General features: G+C 46.9%; 3 protein-coding genes across 7 annotated transcripts in view; all 3 read left to right on the forward strand.

Annotated features, from left to right (window-relative positions):
* Positions 1-573: 573 nt before the first annotated feature.
* rcor1 (REST corepressor 1) lies at positions 574-5,285 on the forward strand. The gene is made up of 13 exons (XM_085931413.1): positions 574-913; positions 1,013-1,069; positions 1,770-1,850; positions 1,971-2,023; positions 2,224-2,385; positions 2,453-2,571; positions 2,657-2,726; positions 2,795-2,836; positions 3,304-3,453; positions 3,525-3,602; positions 3,757-3,814; positions 3,884-4,096; positions 4,763-5,285. The coding sequence occupies exons 1-13, from the start codon at positions 739-741 to the stop codon at positions 4,795-4,797; spliced, it is 1,293 nt and encodes a 430-aa protein (XP_085787539.1). The 5' UTR covers positions 574-738; the 3' UTR covers positions 4,798-5,285.
* A 1,034-nt stretch (positions 5,286-6,319) lies between these two features.
* Positions 6,320-15,101, forward strand: traf3 (TNF receptor-associated factor 3). Of its 3 annotated transcripts, XM_085931411.1 has the most exons (17): positions 6,320-6,796; positions 7,975-8,131; positions 8,293-8,458; positions 8,591-8,642; positions 8,740-8,844; positions 8,929-9,093; positions 9,189-9,269; positions 9,781-9,855; positions 9,938-10,030; positions 10,162-10,302; positions 10,684-10,855; positions 10,942-11,285; positions 11,595-11,786; positions 12,095-13,943; positions 14,064-14,256; positions 14,762-14,818; positions 14,903-15,101. In XM_085931411.1, exons 2-14 carry the CDS (start codon positions 7,978-7,980, stop codon positions 12,128-12,130), a joined length of 1,776 nt encoding a protein of 591 aa, XP_085787537.1. In that variant the 5' UTR covers positions 6,320-6,796; positions 7,975-7,977; the 3' UTR covers positions 12,131-13,943; positions 14,064-14,256; positions 14,762-14,818; positions 14,903-15,101. The 3 variants fall into 3 exon arrangements, with proteins under 3 accessions (XP_085787537.1, XP_085787536.1, XP_085787538.1); XM_085931410.1 differs by having other exon boundaries at positions 14,064-14,818; XM_085931412.1 differs by lacking the exon at positions 14,064-14,256 and having other exon boundaries at positions 12,095-13,502.
* mipol1 (mirror-image polydactyly 1) overlaps positions 13,356-15,459 on the forward strand; it is a 13,740-nt gene continuing 11,636 nt past the window's right edge. For 2 of the 3 annotated variants that reach the window (XM_085931414.1, XM_085931417.1), the window contains exon 1: positions 13,356-13,502. The gene's annotated coding sequence lies outside the window, so the exon portion shown is untranslated. Of the gene's footprint in view, positions 13,503-15,092; positions 15,326-15,459 lie in introns of those variants that run through there. The other variant, XM_085931416.1, reaches the window with a different exon arrangement.

Here is a 15,459-nt window from a genome sequence, read left to right on the forward strand (position 1 = left end):
TTGAACAGCACTTGTTCGTTCTATGTTCCCCCGCCCTCTAAATTATAATAATGTAACTGTTTTATGAAAAAAAAACTATTTTCACCTGCTCGTAACCAGCGTCAGCTTTCTTAGACGTCTTTTATTTCTTATTTTGGTTGTTGTCGGGGCACATCTGGCGGTTGCAGTACGTAATTGCATCAAACTGAAAGAAAAATCATGGAGGAAAAGGAGAGCATTATATGTCACTTTTTACATATGCCTTTAATGGAAACTTTTTGGAATGTTTTGTTAAATGTGCGGAGGTTATATTGGCTTTTTTATTTGTCCTTTTGGTGAGTGACAGTAACAACCTGTTTTAGTTGCTTCATAGGTCTTGTAAGGAAAACATGTAATTGATATCGGTGTATTACGAGCACTGAACAGTAAATCAGAAACTTCGATCAAGACTAACTGGGACGTTCCTAAACAAATTAGTTATTGGTTCCCGCTGTCTCCAGTCCCCAAAATCATAGGGTCTACATAATATTCCTGTTCATGTTAAAACCGAAAATAGCCTTGTCTTTATTCAACTACAAATTCTTCTTCGTCTACTTCCGGTCTTAACTTCCGGTTCTACTTTACTCCAGTTAGTTACTCGCTCACTTTTTTTTTTCTCTCTTTTAAGCCTTGCTATTGTGGCGAGGCTCGGAGGAGTTGGCGTCCAAGTCGGCCTACTTCTTCCAGGCGTAGCCGCTCAGCGTCGGTCACGTCCGGCCCATGGCGCCCATGCTCGACAGAAACGCGGAGGCGGCGGCGGTAGCGGGCAAGAGGCGAGGTCGCGGTCCCGGAGCGGCAGTCAGCATCGGCGGGAAGAGTGTGTCCGGTAATGGAATTAGCAGCCGGGGCTGCTGGGAAGATGGAAGTTCAGGCTGCAGTAGTGACGACGAGAACGGTGGGTAGCCTCGGTCCGAGCCCCCGGAAGAATAAAAAGTAAAACTAGCTCACGTTTACCACATTTAAAGTTGCTTATGATCATATTTTGGGGGTGCAGGTGGAGGGATGCGGGTTGGATCGCAATATCAAGCTATGGTTCCGGATTTTGACCCGGGTAAGAAAGTCAAGCTTGGACAACAACCCACACGCGCACGCTCGCACTTTAAACAATTCGTTGAATCACTGATTACTGCACAGTTACTAATACACAATTGCTGAGTATTAATAATAAAAATGTTAACAATAATAAATATCTATTCTTTATGTTGCCCACCTAACAATAATGCAGTATGGTCAATATGCTATTACAGTCTAATTTAATGCCAACACAGCAGATGATGTACTTGTGAAATTTGCTAACATGTATCCAGTACTAATCCTTGCCTAGTACTAAACAATATGCTACCATTGCAGCTGGTACAGTTATATACAATCAAGTCATTGTTTAAGAAACCTTGTTTAACTTCAAAATCCAGTTCCACAGAATCTCCCCTTCTCAAAAGGCAAACATTACTTTTAGTTAGTAGCAATGATTCATTCATTAATTGTCAAAAATATGTCAAACACTCGAGCCAATTGTTGTCTCTTCTGCCACCAAGCAGCCCCAAATATTCCAGAAACGATTAGAAAGATTTCAGAGTTGCAGAATTCTTTCTTTCTTTATTTATTTTATTTTTATTTTTTTACCAGTGTCATTGATTAGTTGCGGCTTCACGGATGAATTGTTGAATTGTTGCCGTCCCGTAGTGCAGGCCAATAACGGCGCCCTGCAAAAGTGATGTTTGCTCCATCACTTGTCTCGTGTGTGTTTGCAGAGGTGGCAAAGGCGTGCCAGCTTTCTCACAGTGTGGGCTTGTTGGTGTGGAGTCCTAGCAACAGTGTTCAGCAAAGTCAACGTAAGACCGCTTGCTTTTTTTGGTTTTGACTCGGGCAGAGCAAAGTGACGCTCGCAGTATCGTGCCGCCTGGGCTACAAAATTCAAGTCCGTCTTCAAGGGATTTTTGTTTGTGTTTCAGTGGACGAATACATCACCATCGCCAAAGACAAACATGGATACAACATGGAACAGGTCAGGCTTCACTCGTTGTCTGTCATAGTGGCTGTTGTGTTCCCTACTGAATGTTGCTTTAGCATATCATCCATCTTGTGTGTGAAAATTGAAGTTGGGCGTTTTTGGCCTGTTGTGAAGAAATAACTCGCAACCATTTGCCTCGGTGACCTTTTGGTAAGCATTGCGTTCCTGATGTCAACGTCATTCCTCTTTGGCAGGCCCTGGGCATGCTGTTCTGGCACCAGCACGACGTGGAGAAATCGCTGGCCGACCTGCCCAACTTCACGCCGTTTCCCGACGAGTGGACGGTGGAGGACCGCGTCCTGTTCGAGCAGGCCTTCAGCTTCCACGGGAAGAGCTTCCACCGCATCCAGCAGATGGTGGGCCACCTTAACGTCCGCCGCGTGGCCGGAGCGCTGCCACAGCTCAACCTTCTGTCCACTTCAGCTGCCCGACAAGTCCATGGCCAGCTTGGTGCGCTTTTACTACTCATGGAAGAAAAGCCGCAACAGAAGCAGCCTGATGGAGAGGCAGAGCCGCAAAGTCAAGCGAGAGCGAGACGAAAGGTGAGCGAGCGGCAGTGGCTTTGACCTCACCCGCATCAGATCGCAGCCCACGCTCTAAAACATGTCGCATGTCCGTGCCTTTCAGCGACAATGATGGTCAGGAGCATCATGCTAGTGATCCCGAGTCCAGTCATGCTCAAGAAGACCGCAAGGAGGTCGGTTGAGTCAGCTCGCTGATGCTCGACCCACGCAGCTCACGTGTGCCTTTCCTTCCTGTTTTCAGGGAACGGAGCGTTCTGAGCCCAAAGCTGCCATGGGACTCAAAGTAAGAACGTGCAAAAATCTTGTCAGCAGTTCACACCGGCACACACGCGCGCAACGAAAAGTATGCCAAGCACTATTTGCTCCCATATACACATGCATGTCCCAACATTTTGATAACCATCAGCAAAAATATGGCAGTATCTCTCAAAATGGCCTCATGGGAAATATTTGGTTCAATAAAAACAGCAGTTGAATGCAATATTTTACTCTTAAAATGTAGACTACAGTATTTTTGGTACATTAAGAAACCTTAAGGTTTCCATTACATTTTTTTTTTCCAAAATAAAAGCAGTATTTCCATTTTCATCACAATTGCAAGACTTTTGGCACCTTCAAGTATCGATACTCGGTATTGGCCGGTATTCTAATACTTGTACTCGGCCTGAAAAAACAACCACATTGGTGCTCCCACTGCGTTCGCAGTTGATGTTCTTTTCAGTTTGTCTCAAATGTCGTCCCTATTGTCAGTCGTCAGGTGTCAAAGGTGCCCACCGGGCCAAGACCCGCCCCCCAAGAGGAATGTTCCTGAAGCAGGAGGACGTGATCTCACTGTCCAGCTCCTGTGCTCACAGCGTCCTGCGCCAGCTGGACGTTCAACTGACCGCCGCCAAGCGACAGGTCGCCGCGGCCGTCTGTGTGTCTGAGTGTGCCTGTGTAAATGTGGGTGCAAATGAGTGTGTGCACTTCAGGTCCAGAGCATCAAGCAGTCCAACAGCGCTCTCAAGGAGAAACTGGACTCCGGAGTGGACCAGTTCCGACAACCTGAGGTAAGCACTGAATACAAACATGAATCATAATCACAATGAACAAAAACAATGCAGTTTTCACGGTGGCACCTTGACTGTGAACCCTGATGAAGACTTGTGATGATGAAGATTTATGTCAAGATAATGACAGCTTTCGCATGCACGCGTGTCACAGGTGAGCAGTAAAGTGAATGGTCGCTGGAGCTCGGATGAGCAGCTTCTGGCAGTTCAAGGTAAATGGCCTGATCTCGGGCTGGCTGCGTTTACGACGCTCACTTCTAATTGTCCCGCATAATTGACAGCCATCAGAAAGTACGGGCGGGACTATCAGGCCATCTCAGACGTGATCGGCAACAAGTCGGTCGTGCAGGTGAAGAACTTCCTGGTCAACTACCGTCGCCGCTTCAACCTAGACCAGGTGCTGCAGGAGTGGGAGGCGGAGAATGGCGTGGAGGGCGAAGCTGCACCCGACGACGACAAGATGGAGGCGGTGGGGCCGAGCGAGGAAGATGCAGGTGAGGCTGGGGGGGGGAGTGCCGCTTGCATGACTGGAGTCAGTTACTCTGAAGTTGCCAATGTCAGGGATTTCCAAAAATTTAAAAGTCCACTTGACTTTGACTTAGAAAAAGGCTTGTAATAAGTGATGGCAGAGCACTACTTTTTGTCTAAGTCAAGCTCCTCAGCTCACTTCAACATATCTCGATTCCGTGGGTGGTGGTGCATGGCCGTTCTTAGTTGGTGGAGCGATTTGTCTGGTTAATTCCGATAACGAACGAGACTCCGAGGCCCCCCACCCTTGTGCCAGCGTTGGGTGGACCGGTTCCTCCGGACGCGGGTCGCACTCTAGCACCCTGGCTAACCTGTGCAAGTGAGAGTGTCAAGAAGCCACCAGATGGGGGGGGGAGGGTGGCGGCAGAGCTGCATTGTCCAAATGAAGCCACTCCATTCACTTGAACATAGGCCCTTGACACCAAAATGCACAAGATGTTGAAAAATACTTCCTTTTGTCTAATTGAAGCCCTTCAACTCACATCAACATTGTTCCTTGGCAACAGTGTGTAGCACCGCCAAAGCACTACATGTGTCTAACAGAATCTCCTCAACTCACTCCAGTCAAGATAACCCAAGAAAAAAAAGACTCATTTATCACTTAACCCCCCTTGGCTCTCTGTGCTCAACAGATGACCAGCTGACTCCGCCGCCCGCAGACCTTTGACCCCGTGTTAATGTGTGTGGATGTTTGACTTCGTCCTCTAACTTTGCTTTTTTTTTTTTTTTAAATGTTTCAATTTTACTTGTGAAGTTTATCTGTTGCCATGGCAAAATTATTTTAGAACCTAAATGGAGCTGCTATAGTTTCATTAAATCAATCTGAAAGGAGCTCACTTTTCATTTTATTTTTATGGTGAGGTTTTTGAGCCAATCAGAACATCTCATAATGTTTAATTGCTATTTTTTAAATAAAACAGATGCCATAGTTTTACTCAATCTATCTACCGTTTGTTTGCAGTCAATCAAAATGTGTTCTGATACAGTTATCTCATTTGTTATCATGGTTACCTGGTTTGCCAATTTTAATTAAAGCTGCTGTACTTTGAAAAGCGGCTCACATCTGTACCAATTGTATGCAGCCAATCAGAATGTCTGCTGATGGGTACCTGAGGTCGATTCTCAAAATATGGTTATTAAACTAACAGGACCTGTTATAGTTTGAATAAATCGATACACAGCAGTTCGCCCTGAACAACTTCAGCCAATTACAGTGCCTTGCCAAAATATTCGGCCCCCTTGAAGCTTTCAACATTTCACCACATTTCAGACTTCAAACACAAAGATATAAAAGTTTAATTTTTTGTCAAGAATCAACAACAAGTGGGACACAATCGTGAAGTGGAACAAAATTTATTGGATCATTTAAACTTTTTTAACAAATAAAAAACTGAAAATATTATTCGGCCCCCTTGCGCTAATACTTTGTAGCACCACCTTTTGCTCCAATTACAGCTGCAAGTCGCTCGGGGTATGTCTCTATCAGTTTTACACATCGAGAGACTGAAATTCTTGCCCATCCTTCCTTGCAAAACAGCTCGAGCTCAGTGAGGTTGGATGGAGAGTGTTTGTGAACAGCAGTCTTCAGCTCTTTCCACATATTCTCGATTGGATTCAGGTCTGGACTTTGACTTTGACTGGATACGTCTATTTGTCAACCATTCCATTGTAGATTTGGCTTTATGTTTTGGATCATTGTTCTGTTGGAAGATAAATCTCCGTCCCAGTCTCAGGTCTTTTGCAGACTCCAACAGGTTTTCTTCCAGAATGGTCCTGTATTTGGCTCCATCCATCTTTAGCCATCTTCCCTGTCCCTGCTGAAGATAAGAAGGGCCAAACCATGATGCTGCCACCACCATGTTTGACAGCGGGGATGGCGTGTTCAGGGTGTGTTGCTTTTACGCCAAACATATCGTTTTGCATTGTGGCCAAAAAGTTTGATTTTGGATTCATCTGATCAGAGCACCTTCTTCCACATGTTTGTGTGTCTCCCAGGTGGCTTGTGGCAAACTTTAAACGAGACTTTTTTATAGATATCTTTGAGAAATGGCTTTCTTCTTGCCACTCTTCCATAAAGGCCAGATTTGTGCAGTGCACGACTGATTGTTGTCCCATGGACAGACTCTCCCACCTCAGCTGTAGTTATCTGCAGTTCTTCCAGAGTGATCATGGGCCTCTCGGCTGCATCTCTGATCAGTCTTCTCCTTGTTTGAGATGAAAGTTTGGAGGGACGGCCGGGTCTTGGTATATTTGCAGTGGTCTGATTACTCCTTCCATTTCAATATAATTGCTTGCACAGTGCTCCTTGAGATGTTTAAAGCTTGGGAAATCTTAATAAATTTAAAACAACGAAACATGAAAAGACGCCGAGCGCGAGCAATCGAAAGGCGGACGGCGCCCCCTGGAGGCGGCAAAGGCAGGGGATTTCCTGGGCGGAAGCGGCGGAGGGGGTTTCCACTAGTGACCCGTGCACCGTCCCTCGTCGCAGTGCTCCCGACGCAGCTGCCGGACCTCCTAACCCGTTCCCGGTAATCTCCGGCCCAGCATAGGAGAAGAACGACGAGGAGAGCAGAGGAAGCCTCGGACGCGGACCATGAGGGGGCGAGAGGCAGGTCGGCGGTTCGAGTCCCCCAGGAAGGCGCCGAGGAGCGGCTGAGCTGATTCATGTGAGTCGGCACAACAGCGGCTCGTACCTTCGTTTGCGTTTGGTTCTTTTTGGGGTTGAATGTGACGTGGGTGTCATGCACGTCGTGGGCTGTCAAGTGTGCGCGTGAAGTCTTTTCCACGTTCAATGAGCTTGAAATGGGAGAAGAGAAGCCACAGATGCTAACCGTGTTAGCATGAGCAGCAGCCAGTAAACAGAACCCCTCAGGCGTGATCAATCGAACTCAGAACAAATCGAAATCAAGACGCACCATGGAAAGAAAGCACATCGTCGGAGCGTTTATTCCATAGCCTCTCTTTCCCTCTTAACCATGTACGAGTGCGCTTTTTGTTCTCACTAGTAATACAATAAAGTAGTGGAACGACTGTCTTACGTTTTTTCCCACTGCCACGTTTTGCTTACTAGTACCTAATTAAAGCCTATTTGCATACTGCTGTGCTCACTGAGTAGGCTTGAATTAAAGGGCCTACATTATGGTTTATTTAGGCTGAAAATGCAATAACTGATGAATTGGCCGATTTAAATGACTAATTAAAAAATTCAAAAGGATCTAATCTAATGGATAAAATTAGAGGTGTCAAAGCGAATCGACTAATTGATGATCAAATGAGCCAGCCACTATTTTAATAATTGAGTACAGTAAAAGTGTAGAGCTGCTGTTTAATATAAATTATCCAAATCCCCAGATTTTTTTTTAAAATAACCAAAGATAAAAGAGCTTCTTTTGTGCTCCCTTAACGCAGTGTCTCACAATCAGGAGTCCACAACCACATTACTGGCACTACATGGAAGCATTTAATTATCTATATTTCTGACATACGCAATGAGTAAATATTCTCGTTCATTTCATAGGCACATGTCAGCAAAATGGTATGTGACAGGTCACATGACTGATGAAAAGAAAGTAAAACTGCTGGCTATTACTCTTGCTAAGGCTTTTGTTCCTTGTATTTAATGTTTAAATATATGTTTTACAATGTTTTAAAAAAATAGGTCAGCATCTCATCAGTAAAATCATTATTTTAAGTATAGGCCACATTATTAACCTGCATTAATTTTATTGTGTGTGTGTGTGTGTGTGTGTGTGTGCGCGTGTGTGTGCGCGCGCGCGTGTGTGCGCGCATGCGCGCGCTTTGTGTACGTGTGCGTGCATGTTTGTGCGTGTATGTGCACCACCAGGTCATGTCAGCTGGACACGGCGTTGACGGGAGGGAGGTGCAGGTTCCCCTCCAGCAGGTGGCGCCCTCCCTCATCCCGCCCCTGTCTGCGGCTCCTCCCATCACCCCGCCTCCCAACCGGCCTGCCAATCCCTGGCCTCCGAGCGACTCCTCGCAAGGTGATCACCATGACAAAATTGCACCGCCGCGACATTGTTGTCATTTCAAAGTGTATTTATGACAACATCGTTGGATGCAATTGCGTATGGATGATTTAAACGTTTTTCTGATGCGTGGATGATATCAACGTTTGCTATGCGTGCACGTGTGTTGCATTCAGGCGCGCCGGCAGGCTTCATGCCCCTGGAAGGCGGCTTTACGGATCACTTTGTGGACGTCCCCGAGGAGAAATATCTGTGCGAGTCCTGCCGGCTGGTCCTGTGTCAGCCCAGGCAGACCGAGTGCGGTCATCGCTTCTGCCAGACCTGCATTGCCCACATACTCAGGTGATAGATGCACACACAGGAGCAGCTGTTTGTGTGTATGTGCATGCATATGTGCGTGTGTATGTATGTCTCTACCCGGGTGTGTCTCGCTCTGTGTCTGTACCCTCATGTGTGTGCTTGTGTACATTGCAGCCGTCCCAACCCCGTGTGTCCGGCTGACATGGAGCCACTGTTCAACAACAAGGTGAGCGCACGCACCGACTGATGAGTAATTGATGATGAATACGAATTCCCTTCGCCCCATAATGCCAATCTGACCTCGGTCGACTGTTTTGTTTCAGATCTTCCGCGACGTTTGCTGCCATCGAGAAATCCTGGCGCTGAAGGTGTACTGCCGCGCCGAAGCCAAAGGCTGCCAGGAGCAGATGAGCCTGCAGCAGATGCCCGTGAGACAGGCGCTGTCCCTCCGCCGTTACCACAGCGACGTGCCCGCCCACCAGCTCACCGCCTGCCGACCTTGTTGCCCGCAGGAGCACGCCAACGTGTGTCCCTTCTTTGAGGTGCCGTGCCCGTTGGGCAAGTGCAAGGAGAGGATGATGAGGAAGGACATTCCCGATCATCTCAGCTGGAAGTGCAAACACAGAGAGAGCACCTGCGACTTTTGCCTCACCAAGATGCCACTCACCGACCTGCAGGTAAACGCCGGTGATGCTGCGCGAAGGCCTCGAACAAGCAATGCTCGCCCATCGCGGCTGTGCGTGAACGTGTCCTTTGTGTGTTTGTGCATAAGAAACACAAGGAGACAGTGTGCCCGGCCTTCCCGGTGTCATGTCCGAACCTGTGCTCCTTCTCATCGCTGCCGCGGAGCGAGGTAACAAAAAGTTGCTTCCTTGTCGTGCCGCCCAAAATAATGTCCGTGGGGACAAGCAGTACAGAAAATTTCTGTTTCTTTGTTTGCTGTATGCGTCTTGGCCACAAGGAGCAGTACAACACTTACAGCACTATTACAGTAGATTTGTTGATGACTCAAGAAAGAAGAGATGACATTAAGCTAATAAGTAATAATGAGTTGTTTTTTTGCAGATGATAAAGAATATATGCCCAGGAGTATTGTTGAATGCCGTCTGCACGTGTTGCTGTCAAGTTTAGAATTACTCCAATTATTTATGCTAATTTTGTCAGCCCGTCAATAGCGCTTTGCATCGTGTGTTAGCGCTGAGCTAGCAGCCTTTCTTGAATGTAACTTGAGTCAAATACACAATGTTCTGCTCTCTCCGTTTTGAGTTGAGTCTAACACCAATTTTGAGCAGTCGCGTTACTCCCGCCGCTGGACCTGTGTGCGTCCATTCGTGTACTGATGTGTGCGTGTGGGGTTTTGCCAGCTGGCCAGTCACCAGCACGAGTGTCCCAAAGCTCAGGTCAGCTGCCCCTTCCAGCGCTATGGTTGCATGTACAAGGTAAGTCCACCTCCGTCGCCATCTTGTTTTGTCACGCCTACCCCGCTGCTGCTTGATCAAAAGTGTGCCTGGGCACCCGCAGGCGCTGAGTCCGGAGGTCCGACAACACGAAGCCACATGTGCCGCCGAGCACCTGAGGATGATGATGCTCAAGAACAATTCCCTGGAAAGCAAGGTGACATCTTCGTCATCATCCTCATCTTCATCTTTACAACGAAGGATGCTTCATGCATCTTCACGCATCTGAATCTGCTCGTGTCATTGGCCACATGTTTATATTTGTATGCATCGTCCGCGCGTGTGTAGGTGGAGGAGGTGAAGGCCGAGTTGATGGACAAGCGCAAAGCCATCCCTCTTGTGAGTTCCCGTCTTTCTGAGGCTGAGAAGCACAATGGCGAGCTGAGGGACAAACACAGACACATGGAACAGAAGGTGGCCTCCATGCAGGTTGGCATACACACACACACACACACACACACACACACACACACACACACACACACACACACATGCGCATGCACAAACGAATGCGCACACACAGCCCTACAAGGATTTCAGTGACACATATTCCCACCAAAGTAGCAAATGACATGTTTAAGAGTTGATCTAGAAATCATAGCTCTGTCTCCCCATGTGAAATCTACATCCAGTCGACCAAGAGGTAGTTACTGTGCTGTTTGGTGACATGGTGGGCACCACACCAAACATGGACCGCGGTGTTGACTAAAGGCTAACATGTCATAAAGCTTAGCAGCACCTACGACGTCGCTCCATCGCTCATGTTTGCATTGAGCCCAGCACGCCCGCTCTCGACGCCTGTCTTTGTAGAAGGTGATGAGCACCCACTCCGAGAAGCTTCTGGAGGTGGAGCTGGAGCTGCGTTCTCTGGCCTCGCTGCGGGACGAGCTGGACAAGGTCCGCCTGTCGTTGGACGCCGTCCATGCCAGGCTGGGCGCGCTGGAGCAGGGAGGACGCTCCGCCGCAGGAAGCGTCACCCTCGGTAGGCACCGGCCGACAAACTGCGACCCGGAGACAATAGCGGGCATGCTAAAGTGCTTTGTGATGTGGGCGTGTGTTTGCACACAGCTTCGCTGGAGACGCAGCAGAACCGGCAGGGCGACATGCTGAGCGTCCACGACATACGTCTGGCCGACATGGACTTACGCTTCCAGGTGCTGGAGACGGCCAGCTACAACGGGACGCTCATCTGGAAGATCCGCGACTACAAGCGTCGGAAACAGGAAGCAGTGGCGGCCAAGACTCTGTCGCTCTACTCGCAGCCCTTCTACACAGGATACTTTGGCTACAAGATGTGCGCCCGCGTCTACCTCAATGGCGACGGCATGGGCAAGGGCACGCACCTTTCGCTCTTCTTCGTGGTCATGCGTGGCGAGTACGACGCACTCCTGCCGTGGCCGTTCAAACAGAAGGTAGCGTACGTTGAACCGTTCGCTATCCAGTATTTGTAGAATCGAGAGCAAATATTTGTTGATTCGAGCGCTAGTCAAGTCAATTACAGCGACAGCTTGGCAGATCTTGAACAATTCTTCCAAAGCATGCTTTGAGCTGTTTATTTTTTGATTTCATCCACCACATAGCTTTAATGGCTTCATGCTGACAAATAATCCTAAACGCCATTGGCATGCTAGTGGTTAGCATCACTAGCTGTGGGTTTTGCAGCTATTTGAACACTACCGCATCAAGCTCGTGATTATCGATTATCATTTGGCATGCGTCAGGTGACTCTGATGCTGATGGACCAGGGTCCGGCGCGCAAGCACCTGGTGGACGCGTTCAAGCCGGACCCCAACAGCAGCAGCTTCCGTCGTCCCGCTGCCGAGATGAACATCGCCTCCGGGTGTCCGCTCTTCGTCTCCCAGAGCATCCTGGAGTCGGCCAGCTACACTAAGGACGACACCATCTTCATTAAGGTGCGACACACCCACCGCAATGCATGACTTTGAATGTGATTGGTTCATTTGGAACAGAGCCGCACTCCCAGGTGAGGGTGTCCACACGTGCAACCACATTATTTCACATAATTCATTTGTATCTCCCTGCTCAGAAAACTTTTTCTTCAATTGCATTGTAAAGGTTATATGTCACAGAGGAAAGGAAATGATTTCTCGTGGTCTTTTTTTTTTTTTTTTTTAAAGTATATCACCAAAAAGTGGCACTTGAATTTGACTTATGTCTATATGTAGACTTTTGATATCCACATGATACTGTGTGTTGTTAGGTTACCGTGGATACTTCTGACCTTCCTGATCCATGACCGTGCAGTGCGACTCAGTCACACCCGCCCAGCGACGACGGGAGAGGAGCCCGGTCCAGGCGGCCAATGGCAGAAGGGCGTGTCTTCTTCTTCTGATTGGCTGCATGTTTGCGTGCATTCGTGCGCGCGTGAGGCACCACATAACCGCGGCGATGACTCTTGTGAGGCCGTCGCGGTTGCCACTAGTTATTGATGCTGTGCATCAAGCTTGATCTCCTGTTTGGCAAGGCATGCTGGGAAATCGACGGCAGGAGCCGAGGAATGTTGTGTCACATCGGCGAGTCACGCCGACGGCGAACGTGCGGAGGTGGACCTCAACGTGGAAGTCAAATGTGTGGACGTTCCGCCGTGGCCCCGTTGACTTCTTCCGTAGGATTGTTCGCTCCACGAATTTGATTCAAAGGAAAGACGTGTAAGTGTTGTTTTCGTTTTTGTGGTCTATGACGGGAACAGGAAATTTCCTTGCAAGGACTCCTTTATTTCCTTCTGTTTCCACAATGCGTTTTGATGGAGTGCAATTCCAAATCTGATACACAATAATGTTCATTTGACGGCTGCAGTATTTGGAACGAGCAGTTCAGGAAACGTGGAATTCAAACTAGAGGTCGAATCATCTCACTATGGAATCATCAGATGGAAAAATGTAATTTCATAATGAAATGTGGAATTAAAAGTTTTGGAAACATGGAATTAAAAAATAGCTGGATTTGAAATGGGATGGAAATGTGGTGGACATATTTTTAATTCAAATCATGGGATTCAAGTAAGACAAACCATGGAATTGAACATTTTATGAATACTGCTGGGGCCAGAATTTCCCCATCCCCGGGGATCAATAAAGTTTCAATCAATCAAATTTATTGCAACATGGAATTAAAGTTATTGAGGGATTCCAATTGTTAAAATGGAGTCATGGAAATATCACATGGAATTAAAATAGTCGCGGTGTGGATTTAGAATTATATCAAAACAGAAATGAAAGTTATCAAGAGATGAAATTGAAGATATGATTTGTATCAATGTCATCAAATTCAAGTAAAACAAAATATTGGGGTGAAAGTCAATTAAAATCATGGAAGCAGCAACAATACACTGCTTCCACTGACGAGGGAAACGCCATTGATTGTTACCTCCCTCCCGTCCAGCACGTGCGACTATGCGCCCGAAGCTGGCCAAATACGAAGAAGAATTAACAGAAGCTGTAGAAGAAGAAACTAGACGTAATTGCAAAGTACGTAATTATTGTTGCTTGTAAACGCTACCAGTTGTGCTCCTCCAAACAAGCGAATTTCCATTCTTCAAAAATTCCATTCTTCTTGTGGCTTTGAATTCAAAAGGCGTGACAAATTGTCTCCAACGCCGCTGTACTCCGGTGAGTTGAATTAACTTTGACAGTTTGTACGTGAGCAAACAAGCTAACAACAAATTATACAAGCAGGCGACATTGTATATCTTATATTTTGGTTTTGAAGACAACGTTTATTTGATCTCTATCGACAAAGTGGGACTCGTTGATAATTTAATGATTTTAAATTCAGACGGGACGCCCACTTGTAAAGGCTACCATCCTCAACATCCGGGTGTTTTGTGATGTTTCCGAGGTAAACGAGGGAAGCACCCACCATTTTGTTTGAACCGTTCCATTAAACAGAGACTGCTCTTCACCGGGCCTCGTGTAGTCTAGCCCTCTTTGAAACTCATGTAGTCCCAGATAAGACCCTCAAGCATTTTATTTTATATTCTAAATTATAGTTCTTAATTATGTTCTCAGTCAGGCACCCCTTATTTCCCAAGAGAGAAAAAAATACTAGAGGTGGGTTTGCTCACCAACATTTTGCAAATGGCACTTGTTTGTATAAAATATATAAAAATATATATATAAAGTAATCCAAAACTAAGTGTCAACAAAGCCACTTTTGTTGTGATCTTCAAGAACACTGTGCGCAGTGCATGCTGGGATGCTTGGGAGACTTGTTATTACTCTGTCAACAATGAGATGAACTTAGTTATGATGTCATCAGTGGGTCAAGACTCAACGCATATTCAAAATGCTTATTGGGTGATCTGGGCTTTCCTGCTCTGCGATTGGCCCGCTACTGTGACCGAAGGTGACGCGACCCAATCAGGTTAGCAACTATTTTCTTTTGGTTCTCTTCCCAGATGCTAATGTTTGTGCTGCAACGCGTGTCACAGATTACGCCTGTGACACTTGTCAGGTGGTACTGTCACAACAGTTTACCTGTTCTTACACTGTACACCAAGGTAATATGCATGCTAATGCTGATATGCTCAACAAAAGAACATTTTTTTTATAAATCTGTGGTAACACACACATCAATAATCCAAATGCAGTCACTCCCTTTAGCTGCCCGTAAATTGACCAGCTCGGTTGTGTCGACTACTCGAGTCATCAATGGGATAAATGATTCTGAAGAGATTGTTTGCTCATGCTAACTGTTTATGAAGCAGCGAAAACATGTTAATGCTAACAGTTTATTTCAAAAGTGTCTATTGAGTGTTAAAACAAAATATTGTAGCTTTGTTTCGAATTTTAACATGGTAGCTTGCTAACGTTTATTCAAGAGTGAAGGATGCTGGTGTTCGTATGCTAACCGCCGCATTTGTTTGTAGAATCCGTGTCCTCTGTGCGACAAAGCCAAAGAAGCTCTGCAGCCCCTCAAACACAAAGTGAGCGGTCACAAATAACTCTGAATAGATGAATGACTGGTCCCTGATGTTTGTGGCCTGTGCGCAATTCAGTTTGTCCTGCAGCAGGTGGACATCAGTCGTCCAGAGAACAAAGTTTGGCGAGACAAGTACAAGTGGGACATTCCTGTCTTTCATCTGAACGGTCGCTTTGTCATGAAGCATCGAGTGGATGTCAAATTGCTCGACAAGCTGCTGGACGACCACCACAGTGACCAATCATGCAAACAAGGAATTGATGAATGAATAAACACATGAAAACAAAGTCATCCATTCCTTGTCTTTCATTGTTTTGACCTATGACCAAAAATTGTTGGCATGATTGGCAGCTGATCTGGTGAGCTCATAAATATTTCAGCCGGTGCGAGTGTTGCCGTGGCGACGTCTGTTGTCGCCGATGGCGTCTCGGGTTAAAGCGGCGGACATTCAGCTGGCGGTGCAGAAAGCCAAAAGGAAGATGTTTCACCTCCAGCTGCAGCTGCTCTGCCAGTAAGATTTCCACAATTGGTTGTTTGCCACTCATTAGGTTGCCAAAGCGATGCCGTTAGCATTTTGCCAACGTCAGGTGTGAGCGCTCGCTGCACATCTGGCGGGAGTGCGTCTACACGGGTTGCTAATACTTA

This window comes from Syngnathus leptorhynchus, chromosome 15 (assembly GCF_054491065.1).
Source record: "Syngnathus leptorhynchus isolate UIUO chromosome 15, UIUO_Slep, whole genome shotgun sequence".
Taxonomy (NCBI): domain Eukaryota; kingdom Metazoa; phylum Chordata; class Actinopteri; order Syngnathiformes; family Syngnathidae; genus Syngnathus; species Syngnathus leptorhynchus.

Coding starts and splice junctions, on each gene's coding strand:
- rcor1 (XM_085931413.1), top strand. CDS start 739: ATGGCGCCCATGCTCGACAGAAACGCGGAGGCGGCGGCGGTAGCGGGC. Junction 1,851..1,970: donor CAGTGTTCAGCAAAGTCAAC/GTAAGACCGCTT, acceptor TTTGTGTTTCAG/TGGACGAATACATCACCATC. Junction 2,572..2,656: donor AAGCGAGAGCGAGACGAAAG/GTGAGCGAGCGG, acceptor CGTGCCTTTCAG/CGACAATGATGGTCAGGAGC.
- traf3 (XM_085931410.1), top strand. CDS start 7,978: ATGTCAGCTGGACACGGCGTTGACGGGAGGGAGGTGCAGGTTCCCCTC. Junction 8,845..8,928: donor TGAGCCTGCAGCAGATGCCC/GTGAGACAGGCG, acceptor TGTTGCCCGCAG/GAGCACGCCAACGTGTGTCC. Junction 9,270..9,780: donor CATCGCTGCCGCGGAGCGAG/GTAACAAAAAGT, acceptor GGGTTTTGCCAG/CTGGCCAGTCACCAGCACGA.